The 15,050-nt window shown below is 40.7% G+C and overlaps 1 protein-coding gene across 1 annotated transcript in view; it reads right to left on the bottom strand.

Annotated features, from left to right (window-relative positions):
- The window catches only part of ATF6 (activating transcription factor 6), an 82,917-nt gene extending 68,170 nt beyond the window's left edge, over positions 1-14,747 (bottom strand). The window contains exons 1-8 of the mRNA XM_063298520.1: positions 14,671-14,747; positions 11,806-11,882; positions 9,157-9,244; positions 7,068-7,162; positions 6,284-6,410; positions 4,909-5,109; positions 3,008-3,228; positions 271-456 (exon numbers count right to left, since the gene is read on the bottom strand). Coding sequence (XP_063154590.1) covers positions 271-456; positions 3,008-3,228; positions 4,909-5,109; positions 6,284-6,410; positions 7,068-7,162; positions 9,157-9,244; positions 11,806-11,882; positions 14,671-14,734 — 1,059 coding nt within the window. The 5' untranslated portion in view covers positions 14,735-14,747. The remainder of the gene's footprint in view (positions 1-270; positions 457-3,007; positions 3,229-4,908; positions 5,110-6,283; positions 6,411-7,067; positions 7,163-9,156; positions 9,245-11,805; positions 11,883-14,670) is intronic.
- Between the last annotated feature and the right edge of the window lie 303 nt (positions 14,748-15,050).

Raw genomic sequence — 15,050 nt, 5'->3', positions numbered from 1 at the left:
TTCAAAATCCTGGTTTTCTCCAAGGCACTGGACCAGGACAATAGACAACCCATCTTCTGAGAGATGGAGTGTGTGTCTGGTTGACCTAGCCATATGTTGTTCAAGATATTGGCTATGGAATTCCTTTTGATTTTGTGTGGGTTTTTTTACTTACAATCATTGTTTTTTGTTTCACTTCTATCTGATGTACACCACCTGGGGTATCATATCTGCAATGATTGGCAACAACTAGTTCCATAGAAAGTAATTTTTCATAATTACCACACTTACCTCCACTGCCAGTTCATCTAGCTGTCTCTTCAGTGAACCATTCTCTCTCTTAAGATGATCGTTTTCTAACAAGGCAGCCTTCAGCCTAGCCTCTAAACTCTGCATATATTCCTTTTTCTTCCTCCGTGACTGACAGGCTGATTCCCGGTTTTTTATCATGCGCTGCTGTCTTTTTAGAACATTCATCTAGGAGTAATACATATGATGAAAAAACTGTTCAAAGCTCAGAAAACTTGCAAAGGAAGGCGGCCAACACAAGGCCACTGGCAACAGCACAAGCTTTTGTTTACAAAAAAAAAAGGGAAAGGAAAGGAAAGTTAACATTGTCATCATATTACACAAAAACAAGTATTTCTAAGAATTCCAGAAGATCCCATTTTTCTTGTTGCTTTAATTTATGTAACTTCCTCTAAATCTGATAAACATGTAAAGAGCGTTCCACAGTGCTCTTTGCAGACAGATATGGATTTAAGATTATTTTACAAACTTAAAATCTTTGCTTATTAAGCAATTAGGGATCTCCGAAATTGTTTCCAAACGAGCAACTTCACATTTCCATGAGACATGGCACAAAAGCACCAGGAGAGATAAAATTTTATTATTACTGGACTATTGTTAAGAAATATCTGGAAAGGAGCCAGCACATCACACTAATAATATTTAGCTCCAGTTGTTTCAGTATTTTCTCATTGCGAGTGATAAATTGGTAATGGTGATGTAAGAATAATCACTGCATCTCCCAGGAATGGACCGAGTTTAACGGATGAGGTAGACCAGCAGCTCTGTGCCTCCCCCAGTTCACCCAACAAGCCCATTCAGTGTAGCATCTCTTCCTCCTCCACAGTGCTGCTGAGGGCTCCCCTCTCCAGCCACTGGGCAGTGCCGCTGGAGGCCAAACAGGATTTGTTTGCTTGGTGCATGGATTGGTTGAGAGAAAGCTTTTTGGTCTCTACACTGATGATTTATTTCTTACCCAGCTGAACAGGAGTCATTTGTACTCAATTTGCTTGTATTTCTAATGTGTTAGGCACACTGTTTATTTGGGGGTTGGGGGAAAAAAAAGTAAAGGTACAGATTATACTCATATGCACACTGGGACATCTGATTAATGAAAAAGGTTTCATTCTAGCCGCACTGACCCAATGCTCACCAAATGGTTCGACAAGGCATTTCTTTGGCACTCCATTAACATATATAGATGCTGAAAAGAATGCCAAGCTGTAAGGGAAGGGCTGACCAGCAGTTTAATTTTTGTTAAAGTGGCAAATCGGCATCTGACTCCTTCACACTATGCGGCTGAACATTCTCCCTACAACAACAACAACACACAAACTAATGTAACAAGATTTCTAGCCAAGTCCAATCTTCCTGGCAGCTTTCACATGTAGTTTTCCCCTCTAATAAGAAGAGTGAAGATGGTGCACTGGTTGTTGAACTTGGATTGGGGGTTCAAATGAATGACCAGCAGCATGAAGTAGCAACCTGGACCCAATTCTATCACATAATCATGTCCCAATTTTTGCCAAACGCACTGACAGTGTTAAATGGGAAGGTAGGTGTCCAATTAACTTTATGACTTTACATTGCATTACTCAGCTGAAGTTCACAAAAAGTAATAGATATACAGTACACAAGGGACGCGGTGGCGCTGCGGGTTAAACCACTGAGCTGCTGAGCTTGCCGATCGGAAGGTCGGCGGTTCGAATCCGTGTGACGGGGTGAGCTCCCGTTGCTAGTCCCAGCTCCTGCCAACCCAGCAGTTCGAAAACATGCAAATGTGAGTAGATTAATAGGTACCGCTTCGGCAGGCAGGTAACGGCGTTCCGTGTAGTCATGCTGGCCACATGACCACGGAAGTGTCTACAGACAAACGCCGGCTCTTCGGCTTTGAAACGGAGATGAGCACCGCCCCTTAGAGTCGGACACGACTGGACTTAATGTCAAGGGAAACCCATACAGTACACTGCCAGCTACTCCTGCCCTTAGATAGCAGGAAAGAGTCTCAAGGCCGTGACTCCCTGGAGCTGTCTTCCATGACAAAGAGAAGCCAGCCAGCAAGATCCAAGAAGAAATATAGTTAACTTCTCTGTCCCACAATCCAAAAACTTCACCATGGCCCAGAAACAAATGTTCTGCAATGCTTTACATACACAGAACTCTACTTTAAAAAACAATGAATGACCTGCTTTTATTCTAAAGCCCTTAGCAGTGTATGTCAAATATAGGTGTGGTAGAGGAAAGAGCCCAGCACTAGGCTATTTTCTATCTAACAACTATCCCTGCCCAGTCAATTCAGTTTATGCTCCGGGTTCCAAAGGCCATTACCCAAATAGCCATACTATAATTTCAAAAACGGTTCGTCCTGTCTGAATACAGTCAGCCATGAGTGCGTATGTACACAAACACACATGCACAACCTCAAGCGCTAACACTGGAACCACCTCCACCACCAGAAATAAAAAGGGCAGAGAAGCAACAATTGGATTTCCAAGCCTTCAGGAGATACTACGTATCTTCCAATATTCTTCTCTTTAGTAAGCAAATCTAGAGGTTTGCAAGTTTATAGAAAAGTTTAAATTGCTAGGAGGTGAAATCCTACTCTAGAAACTGCACGCTCTGAGTTATGTCACTTGTGATGCTTGGCTAAAATATTTTTGGGACTCTGAAAGCAGATCTGCAGCAAATAAGCTCTCTGGGTGGAAGGGCTAATTACAAGCAGAAGCTGGAAAGAACTTACATCCATGTTTGTGTTTGGGGAAGTGGCGTGAAGAACAGACTTCGCTTCTGCTAGGTTCCTACTGGTCAAACTCTTTCCTGCTGTTTGTGGTAATACCCTGATGGCGTGACCTGTTAGTGGTTTGACTCCACCAGGAACAGCAATGGCTGTGTTCGCGGCAGGAAGGATTCCAGATGTCTGAAGATGAACCACAGCAGACTGAGAAAGCATTACTGGCTGACCTAAGAGAGGAACAAAAAGCTTAGATATACTGATTTAGCACTTACAAAAAATGTGAATTTCTATACATGCTACATTTTGCTTCATGATAGCTGTACAAAGAGGAGAAAATATTGCTTTACTTTACATAGATAAACATACATAGGGCTAGAACATTTCACAGGCACCCAGTAATTTCTGAAGAATTCGAAGACGTTGCTTTAGTCATACTCAAGGGCTTGCATTTGCACAATGAAGATTCCTTCATTCAAATACAACACACTACTAGACCATATCGTATATCGCATGCTACTTTTGAGGCTGTGATTAGATTTTAAAATGGTTACCATGTGTGGCACATAAGCTGTAGTTAAAAAAACCCCAGCAGATTAGACCATAGGGCCACTTCTTCTACAGGGTCAACCCAAACTACCCTCTACCAACAACTCACAAATAATGTCTATATAATTTATCCACAAACTGTACACAAGCAACACATCTAGAGAGAGGTGCTTATCAACCAACATAAGTAGACAATAATTTGATAATCACAGATATATTACTTTTGAACATCATTTAGATTATGTAGGTGAGATTCTACTCATTTTCCAAAAGAGACGTGAAGGTGTGATCACCCAGGAATGTTTAGAGGCCAGCCACTCCGCTTCTAATGTACTAATATTAATGTTGATATGTTTTCAACTAAAAGATACAATGAATAAGTGTATGTATGAGGGCTCTGCAATATTGCAACCAGATTTGAAAAGATGCTGTAGAGCATGCTGATGAAAGAACTGTCTGCAACTCATAAAAGCAGCTGCATCTTTTTCTGAGATAATGCAGCAGCTGCAAAGGGCAGCCTTATCATCCTAGGAAAAGAAAATATGCTTTAGAGAATTGCATTTACACCCTCCTGTGCCCCAGTAAAATCAAACATACCCTTTCCCAATGTTACAATTAAATATCCTCCATTTCTTGGTAATACAGGTAGTCCCGCTTACCAACCGCAATTGGGACCAGCAACTCCCATCACTAAGCAATGCAGTTGTAAAGTCAAAAATCACATGACCATGCTTGACTTACGATGGCAGTTCGTCAGTTCTGGTTGCAGTCATTAAGCAAATCATTGTGGGTCATTAAGTGTGACATCACGTGACCAAGACTTGCAACTTCCTGCCAGCTTCCTCGTTGACTTTGCTTGTCAGAAGCCGGCTCTGAAGGTCACAAATGGCGATCATGTGACCATGGGACACTGCAACCATTGTAAATATGTGCCAGTTGCCAAGCACCCAAATTGCAATCATGTGACTGTGGGGACACTGCAACGTCTGAAATTTTGAGGACCAGTTGTAAGTCTCATTATTCAGTGCTGTTGTAACTTTGAAGAGTTGCTGAATAAGTGGCCGATTTCCACTTGAAAATCAAATTACTTCTTTCACCTTAGTTTTGCTCTAAAAAGCCCTTTCAGACATAGGACTTGATAAGTTTGCCATTAGATGCTGACCACAAACAAGCATTATAAGTTCGAGGGGTGAAGCTATTAAAGCTGCACCCATTTAAAGCAATTCTACGTTCAACATACTTAGCAATCCCCTTTTAGGAAACTGTCGTGTTCACGTATGACACATTCAACACCACTTGCTCCTGACAACAGACCTGAGATGCCTCCCATCCCATTCCTTCCATCCTGTTAACTCACATACCTTTTGGAGGTGCTGGCTGGATAGTAACAACTGGCTGTTGCTTGGGCAGTGTCAGGAGTGTGGGAAGAGCTGGAATGACAATGGCCTTTGCCTGGAGATTGGGCTGAGTCTCACAGAAGGCAGGCAACAGAGGCTTGGGCTGAATTAAAGGTTTTGAGGCTGCTGGATTATTTCGATTAGAGGTCACCGACAATCCGTTTGCTGTAGACGAGAATCCTTATTTGAAGTAAATGTTCAAAAAAAGATTACATTCCTCATTATGCAATTGCCTGCAGCTCAATAGAAATAGCAGTGCTGGCCACAAGGAGGGAAGGAAGAGGAACTTCATTGAATGAAAGGAACTGCATAACACAACCTGGGATCAAACCTGCCTTTAAAGAATACATACTTTACTTATTTATAATATATGGGTTGGTTCAAGCATATCAGCTGGAATCAGACCAAGTAAAGCCTGGCATTTGCACATTCCCTTCTCTTCCCTCAGTGCAGCTGACAGAAGGATGTATTTGCTTTTGGTTTGCCCAAATCCTGGTTTATTCTTAATATAAATTAGAAATTGTGATTTAAACTCATCATTGGCCAACTTCAAATAAGTGTTACGCCATTTATTAAACAGGGCTTGCTTTCAAACACAATTTCTGATTTAAATGTAAAGATAAGCCAAGACCAGAAAGGAATAGCTAGTTAAGTTCAACTGTACAAGAGAAAAGGGAAGCACGCAAGGATAAGATTTCTGTTATATCCTTTCTTTCTTGTGGACTTTATAGTCTAATCAGCCCAGTGGTTCTATACATTTTTGAAAATAAGTGAACAGCCATCCCTTAATTTACTGTTTCCTTTTTTTTTTTTTAGCCTTAGATGTTGCTGATGCATCATTGCAACCCTCTGTTTAAGAATCACAAACAGGTAAGGAAGGCTTTACAAAAAGAAAGTGGCAAAAAATCCCTAACTATCCCCACCAACCATCACTTATACATCACATTTCAATATTCAAAATAGGACAACAGCCTGGTTTAATTGAGCTAATCAGAAGGTTTTAAAAGTGCCAATTTATTAGGCTGCAAGTTTCTAAAATAATTTTAACATAATTATTTGCAAATACTGTGAGCAACAAGAGTTCTCTCTTTAAGATGAAGTACCTTTTCTATAGTAATGCCACCTATTATATGAGCATACATGATCTAAAAACAAGGAATGATTCTCAGGAACTATTTTATACATATGCAAATATACTCACATCTAAGCAAACCAATGAAAACATATACAGGAGATTTTAACTGAGCGAAAGACTTAATTCTCAATTATTTTTACAACAGTAATTTAGACCATGGTTATTATTCCCATATTGGAAATGGCTAGGGAAAAAAAATCATACCTGAACGATGCACAGTTTCAGGCAGGGGCTTCTTAGTTTGTTCTAGAGGTAACGAGGATTTTGGGCTGCCTTTGTCATACAAAGATGCGGTGGATAAGTGAGAACTACCACCAAACTCCACACCTTCCTGGGAACGTTAAAAAATTGTACACACTGTAATCCTTCTTGTTACAACCAACAAGCAGAATACACTCTAGCAGGACCATTTTTTCCCAGCTATAGTTTAGTCACAATGCATCTAAACCACTTTTATATCACACAGGAGACCTCAAAAATTCCAAAGTAGGCCAAGAAATCATTTGCATTTCCACCCAAAACTCTGGATGTCTTACAGTTACCACAGAGGTTGATGGGGTAGATGAAATGATATTGTGGAAAGACAGAATTAAGGAGATGTGGAATGCTGTAGAGGTCACAAGCTTGACAATGAAAAATCACAAAGTGGAATAAACGAGGACCTGCCAGACCTAGTGGACAGCCACAGTTTCCAAATTTGGCAAATTTATATTCCAACACCAAGTACTCACTCACTGACTCTGGCAAGTCTCCTAACCTTGAATTGCAGAACTTGCACTTACTCTTTCTATCATCCCTTCCGCTAAACTCTGACTGGTTCCCAGATACTTTCAAAGATCACAGTGCCAGCCATAAAGGAAAAGTTACCTGGCAATGCAATTGCTTCTTGGCATCTGGATTACTTGACTACAAGCTAAAGATTATTTTTAATATTAATCTGGTTAAATATTACCTTACTACATCTAACTAGCCCAAAGAAATTACTTACAGGTACATGCTGCACTGGAGAGTCCACAGATAAAGGTGAAGGAACTGAATCTGTAGAAGCAGCTGGTGAGAGAGGTTCTGCTTTGCACTCCATATCTTTAATACAAAAAATTAATGAAAATTACCAGATTCCTCTCAAGGATGGCATCCAAATATGCATTCTATGTATAATACACTAGCGCAGTGTTTCTCAGCCTTGGCAGCTTGAAGACGTGTGGACTTCAAGGCTGGCTGGGGAATTCTGGGAGTTGAAGTCCACACGTCTTCAAGCTGCCAAGGCTGAGAAACACTGCGCTGGGAACTGGAGCATGTTGCCTGAATGGTTTGGTTCTGGCTCACAGCCTCTCTGCCTTCCCCTCACTGGGGATCCAGAATTTATTTCTCCCACAGAATCTTTTTACTCAAATTGCAAATTTTACTGTGAATGCACTTGATGTACGAAAAGCTGAGTTAACAATAAAATGAAAGTGATGGTTTTGTTTGTTTTATACGGGCATTTGGATTGATCTTTCTTCAGAGAGATTAAAACTGTGTCATTGGCTTTTCTGAACATGGCCTGACATTTTCCCTCAGCTTGGAGAGTTTCCACTTTTTCTAGCCCTTTTACATCTGAAGCTGATTGAACAGTTACGCTTATTTATTTATCAAATTTATCACCACCCATCTCCCCCACAAGGAGGGCCTCAACCTTCCCTAAATAGTCAGGAATATGCCTCCCTATAGCTTAAGACTTTTATTACATGTCTTATACTCAAGGCTTATACTCATGTCTTATACTCAAGGGACGCGGTGGCGCTGCGGGTTAAACCGCTGAGCTGCCGATCGGAAGGTCGGCGGTTCGAAACCGCGCGGCGGGGTGAGCTCCCGTTGTTCGTCCCAGCTCCTGCACACCAAGCAGTTCGAAAACATGCAAATGTGAGTAGATTAATTGGTACCGCTTCGGCGGGAAGGTAACGGCGTTCCGTGAGTCATGCCGGCCACATGACCACGGACGGGTCCTTAGGGACAACGCCGGCTCCAAGGCTTAGAAACGGAGATGAGCACCGCCCCCTAGAGTCGGACTCGACTGGACTTTACGTCAAGGGAAACCTTTACCTTTACCTATACTCAAGGCTAAACATACCCCATTCCCTCAGCTTCTCTATCTTGAATTTAGTTTCCAATCCCTTGACCATTCTTATAGCTTGTTTGCTCCCCCTGCCACCCAACAACAGAACCTTGGGATGTCCCAAACTGGAAACAGTACTTGAGACAGGGTCTGAGGAACCCAGTACAGAGCAAAATTATTACTTCCCAAGATCTGGAAACTATACTTCTATAGGTACAAACTGAAATTATGTCTGTATCCCTTGCAGCCATATCATACTGCTAACTCTTACTCAGTTTGATGAAATACAATTCCAAGATACTTTTCACCTACTATTAACAAACTAGTATCCCGTGCATTTGATTTTTTCTAAATGAAAAATTTTACAGTTGTCTTTGTAAAATTCTATGCTGTTATTTTAAGCCCACTGTCTTAGTCTATCAATATTATTTTGATTATTTTTGTTACAGAATTAGAGGGTATAACTAATGAAAAGCACAATGCCTAGGAAAGAACCCTGCAACTTCACATACAATACTTTGCTGAAGGTTGATGAGGGCTTGTTGATACACAGTTTTCACATCTGTAGAGAATCAATCTAACTAGCCAGCCACTCTATCCATATTTAAATAACCTACTTATCAGAATGTCATGGCTATTTTGTCAAATGCTTTTAAAATCAAAATATATTTTACTAGTGTAAGGAATGCATGTAATTTAAAAATTAAGATCAGGTTAATCTATCAATGCTTGCTTTTTTACAAATCTGTATTTCATATATTCTAATTGTGAAAAAGGAAGAATAAATGGGGCTAACTAACTTGACCTGTTCAATTTATCACCTGGTTTGCCTCCACAGCTACTGATTTTTCCTAGGTCAACTGCTCTTGATAAGTAGTATTTCCCTCTCTTGAATTAAGTTCTCTGAGGAAAAGGATATATTTTAAAGAATTATATAGTTTTACAACTGCTTACTGCCATGAACAACTCAATCTGAAATTACCTGCTGGGGTCTGCTTTGTGATATCCCATGTGTCTGAGTCCCAAGACATCAAATCTAGATCGAAGTCAAGGTCACCAAGGTTGCTTTCCTATAAATGACAGTAAGCAAGGTTATGGAAAGACAAGCAGGAGAAGGGCAGCGAAACTGAAGTGGCCAAATGCAATAGAACTAATGCTTTGCTTATCAAATAAACTCCTCCCAGGCAGGCTGAAGGTAAAAGATAAAAATGCTGGACCAGGATTGGGAGATATCAATTTTACTACCTTTTCACCTTTGTTTCTTGCTATTATATTTCTCAAACAAGATCCTTTATATATCAAGCATACTCTGGTCATGCCTTTCAAGACACAGCCTAAAAGCTACAGAATGTTTACCAAGATAATGGTATTTGATCCTGTATTCTTTCATGGTACTATGTATGTTCTCTTTTATTTTTCACCAGCATTGTTAGGTATTACAAATTTGAAGCTTCAGACCATCAGCACTGTATAATCCCCTTTAATAATCCACAGTATTGGTATTTATTATTTCATGGGTACATAAATATTTAAACAGACTCGGTAATTATTGAATACAGGGCGCTAAAAGTAGACCACATAAAATGTTTTACTATCTTACTCATTGTCTATTACATATCTGTTAGTATGAATGGAATATTTTCGTTACAAGCAAATGGGAGATAGAATACACATATCAATATGCCTTTCATACATATTGCCAGAAATTGTAAATTAAAATTTTCAAAACGCTTCTTTTTATAATTTTACCTAGAGACAAAAGAAATCATTTTAACCATGACAGCACTGTAACACTATTTTACAAATTAATATTTCCCTTTCTCCCAATTCCTAATAATCAGATGCTTTAAACAATTCCAAGCCCATATTTTAACATGAAAGCAATCAACATTCCAGGAATTATTGCAAAACCAGTTTTGTATGTCCAGTCACTTTCCTGTGAAATACAAATTCACCATCATCCATTAGTAATGCAGAATAAAGAGAAAAAACAAAGAAGTTTTTTTAACATCCAATACATATAAATATATGCAAACAAATAAATAGAATATTCAAAATAAAAAGGCTGAAACTGCATATAGTGTGAACTGGAAGCAAACTGTTAAAAGTGCAAGTATGAAAGTAGCCATAGGCCAATTTTAGAGATAGCCACTATGCTTTCAGGTATAAATACATTTAATTGGTTCCTCTGCAACCTGCATCCTTTGGTCCTGTACAGCTTGCTGAATAGCTGGTTTGTTTTAGATTCCTTGTGTTAAATCTACAGCAAGTTCCATCTGCTGCTAACCAGAAAAATTAAGATAGGCTTGTTTTAGACTGTGCATGTGATTAGTGAAATCTGGAAGTTTTGGGGTTTTTTAGATTTTTTTATCCTGCCTTTATTATTTTTATAAATAACTTAAGGCAGGGAACATACCTAATACTCCTTCCTCCTATTTTCCCCACAACAACAACCCTGTGAGGTGGGTTGGGCTGAGAGAGAGTGACTGGCCCAAGGTCACCCAGCCAGCTGTCATGCCTAAGGCAGGACTAGAACTCTCAGTCTCCTGGTTTTTAGCCTGCTTCTTTAACTATTAGACCAAACTGTTGGTGTCAAAAGACAGGAAGATCATAAAAAAATTTCCCTAAACAAGCTATCAACCACTGGCAATCTGTGCCACTAGGAAAAAACCATCTGACATACTATATGCTTTAGTAAATTATATTCTGGTTACATTCTTCTATAATTATATTGTTATATTCTTGATTACTAATTCAAGCCCAAGCTAGGAAGAACACTTGTATTATATAGACAAAATAGGGAGAGCATTATGGCTTCTGGAATTCTTTCCAACACCTTACCAGGCATGATCCTAGCCATAGCATGTATTTTTTCTGTGTAACAAAGTACTGTCTTGGGACCATGCGTGTGTTTCTTCTTTCTCCTCACATTGCGCCTTTGTGTATAGATGTGCACTAGGAAACCCAACGCAGGCTGCATGTGGTCATGTGACCAGGATGGAAGGGATCTTAGAATAGAACAGTCACCAATATTCCAAGCTGCTGGCCAATTCCCTCTCCCATATGGGGGATTTTGTGGATTTTTTTCTCCTCCATAGTCCAGGGCTGATACAGCTCATTAGTTGATCTTTCTACTACTCACTTCTCTCCACCTACCAAATATGGCCACTTTCTGTTCTGCTTTCTTTTTGGCGGTTGAACAGACAAAGTCTCAAACCCCTTTACATAATTTCTTTCTAGTATTCGGGTTAAACCGCTGAGCTGTCGATCGGAAGGTCGGCGGTTCGAAACCGCGCGGCGGGGTGAGCTCCCGTTGTTAATCCCAGCTCCTGCACACCAAGCAGTTCGAAAACATGCAAATGTGAGTAGATTAATTGGTACCGCTTCGGCGGGAAGGTAACGGCGTTCCGTGAGTCATGCTGGCCACATGACCCGGAAGTGTCCTATGGACAACGCCGGCTCCAAGGCTTAGAAACGGAGATGAGCACCGCCCCCTAGAGTCGGACTCGACTGGACTTTACGTCAAGGGAAACCTTTACCTTTACTATTCTATTGGATCGAAAAGAATAAAAACCAGGATATGTACACAGCACAAAATAATTAAGGTTAAAAATGCTTTTCTCTTACTCACATAGGTCTCATTCTCTACATCTAGCTGAAGTTCATCTTCTCCTAAGAGATCACCAATTTCACTGAAGAGAAGAGACTCTAGGATTTAAATAAACATATAGGATATATAAGTCACACAAGATAATTCAGACCTTCTCATTTCCTAGAAAAAAGGAACAGACCATTCCACTCTACAAATTCTGCAACTGGCAACACAAAACAAAACTACAGGACAGAATTTTATTTGCTCATTTCAAATACTTTATATTCATTCCAAGGTTCAGGGTTTAAATAATATAAATACATATTTACTTTTCAGGGAATGGGCTCTTTGCCAAATTATGTAGGTAGCTAATTTGTTTAGTTATTTGTGTTATTTACCTACCTAGGTGGTTTACAGGTACTAAAATAATAAACCTAAACTTTAAAGCTTCAATAACAAAGTTATAACAGTTAATGTCAAATAGGAACAAAATATAAACATATAAATATACACTTTCACACACATGTATCTATGCACCACCTGTAGCTCTACAATCAGCCCCCAGAGGCTTCTGGAAAAAACGAATTTATTAGCTTCCAGGCCATTCTCATCTCAGGAAGCAAGCTATTCCTTAGCAGGGAGTTGCCACCAAACACCCAATTTTAGGCTCCTTCCTGATAGATGAGATCTCTTAATAGATACTCTCTGGCCATCTGGGCTAGATAGCTAGAAAACTATCTGGGAAATATCGTCTCTTAGATACCAAGGTCCTGAGCCACAGAGGGCTTTAAAGGTAGCAACCAGCATATTGAATTGCTCTCAGAAACACACTGGCAACCAGTGCAGTTCCTGGAACAGTAGTGTACCAAGGCAGTACCAAGACTGGTCAGTGAACACGCTAGCCACTCCATTCTGGACCATCTGAAGTTTCCAGGAAGTCTTCAAGGACAGCATTATGAAGAACAAATTACAAAAATCTAATCAGGATTAAGAGATGACTAGAGCACGAGTGAACATCCCCAGAGCACCCTGTTTCAGGAAAGGTCACAACCAGCATACCAGCCATTGCTGGGCAATGCCCCTCCAAGTCACATGGTTTCTACTTAATTAACTATGAACACAAGGGGACTCCCAGGTCATAAATCTGCTGTCAGAGGAGCACAACCCTTTCAAGAATCAAAGATGGTACAATCTTGGAATCAGAAAGCTCCTCTATTAAAAGCCATTCTGTCTTGTTTGGGTTGAGTCTGAGCCTGCCTTTCCCCATTCAGTCCCTGAAAGCCTCCAGGCTCTGGGAAAGGACTTCTGCTGCATCTCTCACTGGGCTCATCTTAGAGATTAGGAGTATCAGCAGCATCCCAGTGGATGACCTTTCCCAGTGGTTTCATATACAGGAGATTACTTTTCAAGTACTGGTCTTACATCAGCCCATGAGATGATACTGTGCCATATTTGCATGTCATATTAGAATTCTAAGATGTTACTGCAAATTGCATGATCTCTTCATTTGGCTACACCTGCCACAGGCCTAAGTAAACAAACCACAGAAGCTTCTAAACTAGGAATTCCTTTTTGTTTCTCTCCTAACAAACCAGAGTCAAAAGCCATGGTGTACTGATGATGTCTAATCCTTAGCATCCTTGGGAGAAAAAAGCTAGAGAAGGACCTGGTTCAGATATCATGGAATGTTTTATTACTCCTACTAGTGAGAGAAGCCACACAGAAGGGATTAAGGAACATGGACTAGCACACTGTTTTGTTTGTTATTGAACAGTATTCCTAGAACTTGCTTAACCTATAAATGGAGTCAATAGTCTACCTATGAAATTTCATAACAGGACTGCAATGCTGGAGGACAGTCAACATTTTTCCCTTATGCCATTTTCCCATTTTAAGTACATTCTCCCCACCCCCAAAAGAGCAACAAGACCACCAGCTTTAGTGTGAAGGATGTCATTTGGGCCTTCCTAAGCAGCCCATTTCCATTAGAGTTGCCCATCATAATAACCATAAAAAATAAATATTTGGCTGCTTAGATATTGTATATTTCCTTTTCTCCCCAATTTCTCTTCTTCTTCTTGCCTGTATCTTTCTTAAAAATATATCTGAGCGTAGAAAACGTCTACGCTTTTAATGACTCCACAAACTGTTCCAGAAGTCTTTCAAGTTGGAGAACAGAGTATAAAAGCATCAATTAAGTTAATAAATACATGGGTCTATATCTAAAAGACTATTTTAAAAGTCCTTGCTCTTAGGTTCCAACCTTATTTAATTAGTTTCACAGAGTAAGAGTGCTTACATCTAAAGCCTTCTGTAGCAAAGAGAGGAAATCCTAGATTCAAAATGAGCCTCTGTCACAAATTTCCTTGATGGCTTTTAACAAGCCTCTTTCCCTTCAGGAATAAACACTAACCCTCAACATAGGAACAAAAATAATACTCATCTGCCGTATAAGATTACAGCAACACAGGTAAAGGCGGGATAAAAATTAAATTAAATAAATAAATAATGCGAAATACTCTAAACGTTCAAATCATGGCGAGGAGAGGGAGACTCATAGGGGAAAGCTGACGGCTGAACCCGCGGTAGGAGGCTCCGGGCTCGAAGCTCCCTGGATAAACTTGGACAAGTTCCTCTCTCTCAGCCGAATCTCCGTCTCGTAGGGTTGCTTTAATAGCAAAATGGGAAGCGACCCGAGAGAGCGGCGAGTGAACGGGGATTTAAGAAGGGAAATAACCAGCGGTAGAAATGAATGAATAAACAAGGGGAAACCAGCCCCCCATGGTAACTCTCCTTAAATCTCTTCCACCCGAGGCAATCCCCCGCCCCAACCATTACTGCCGGCGGTGCCCGACTACGGCTTGACGTTGCCGCCGAGCCCTCCAGCCCCACGGCCGGCCTTACCCCATTCGAGGCTAGGATCTCCGGAGGGCCACCCGGCGATCGAAGCCGTCACTGCCGCCGCCATCTCTCTCTTCCGGGATTGCACACCAAGATCGCCGGATTACGTAAATCCACGCATCCTTCTCGCAACCCCCGCCCCTTGACTACAAGGCCCGCCAAGGCCCAAACGCCTGAAAGCAGCGTTAAGCTTCTCCCCCTTCCCTCCCCTTCCCCTCCCCTATACACTAGAGGCGGGGAATGTTTAATTTGGCAGCGCTTTTTTCCCTGTGTGACTGTAGAGCGTAAAAAAGACCCTCAAAACTTTACTTTCTCATCGGAAGACAGCGGGGGAGGTGTTGCTTGAAGAAATCTCTGTGAATAGTATTGTCTAGATAAGCTTT

Source organism: Candoia aspera, chromosome 3 (genome assembly GCF_035149785.1).
Source record: "Candoia aspera isolate rCanAsp1 chromosome 3, rCanAsp1.hap2, whole genome shotgun sequence".
In the NCBI taxonomy this organism is placed as follows: domain Eukaryota; kingdom Metazoa; phylum Chordata; class Lepidosauria; order Squamata; family Boidae; genus Candoia; species Candoia aspera.
Note: the sequence above shows the minus strand (reverse complement) of the source record. Positions and strands in the feature narration are given on the sequence as shown.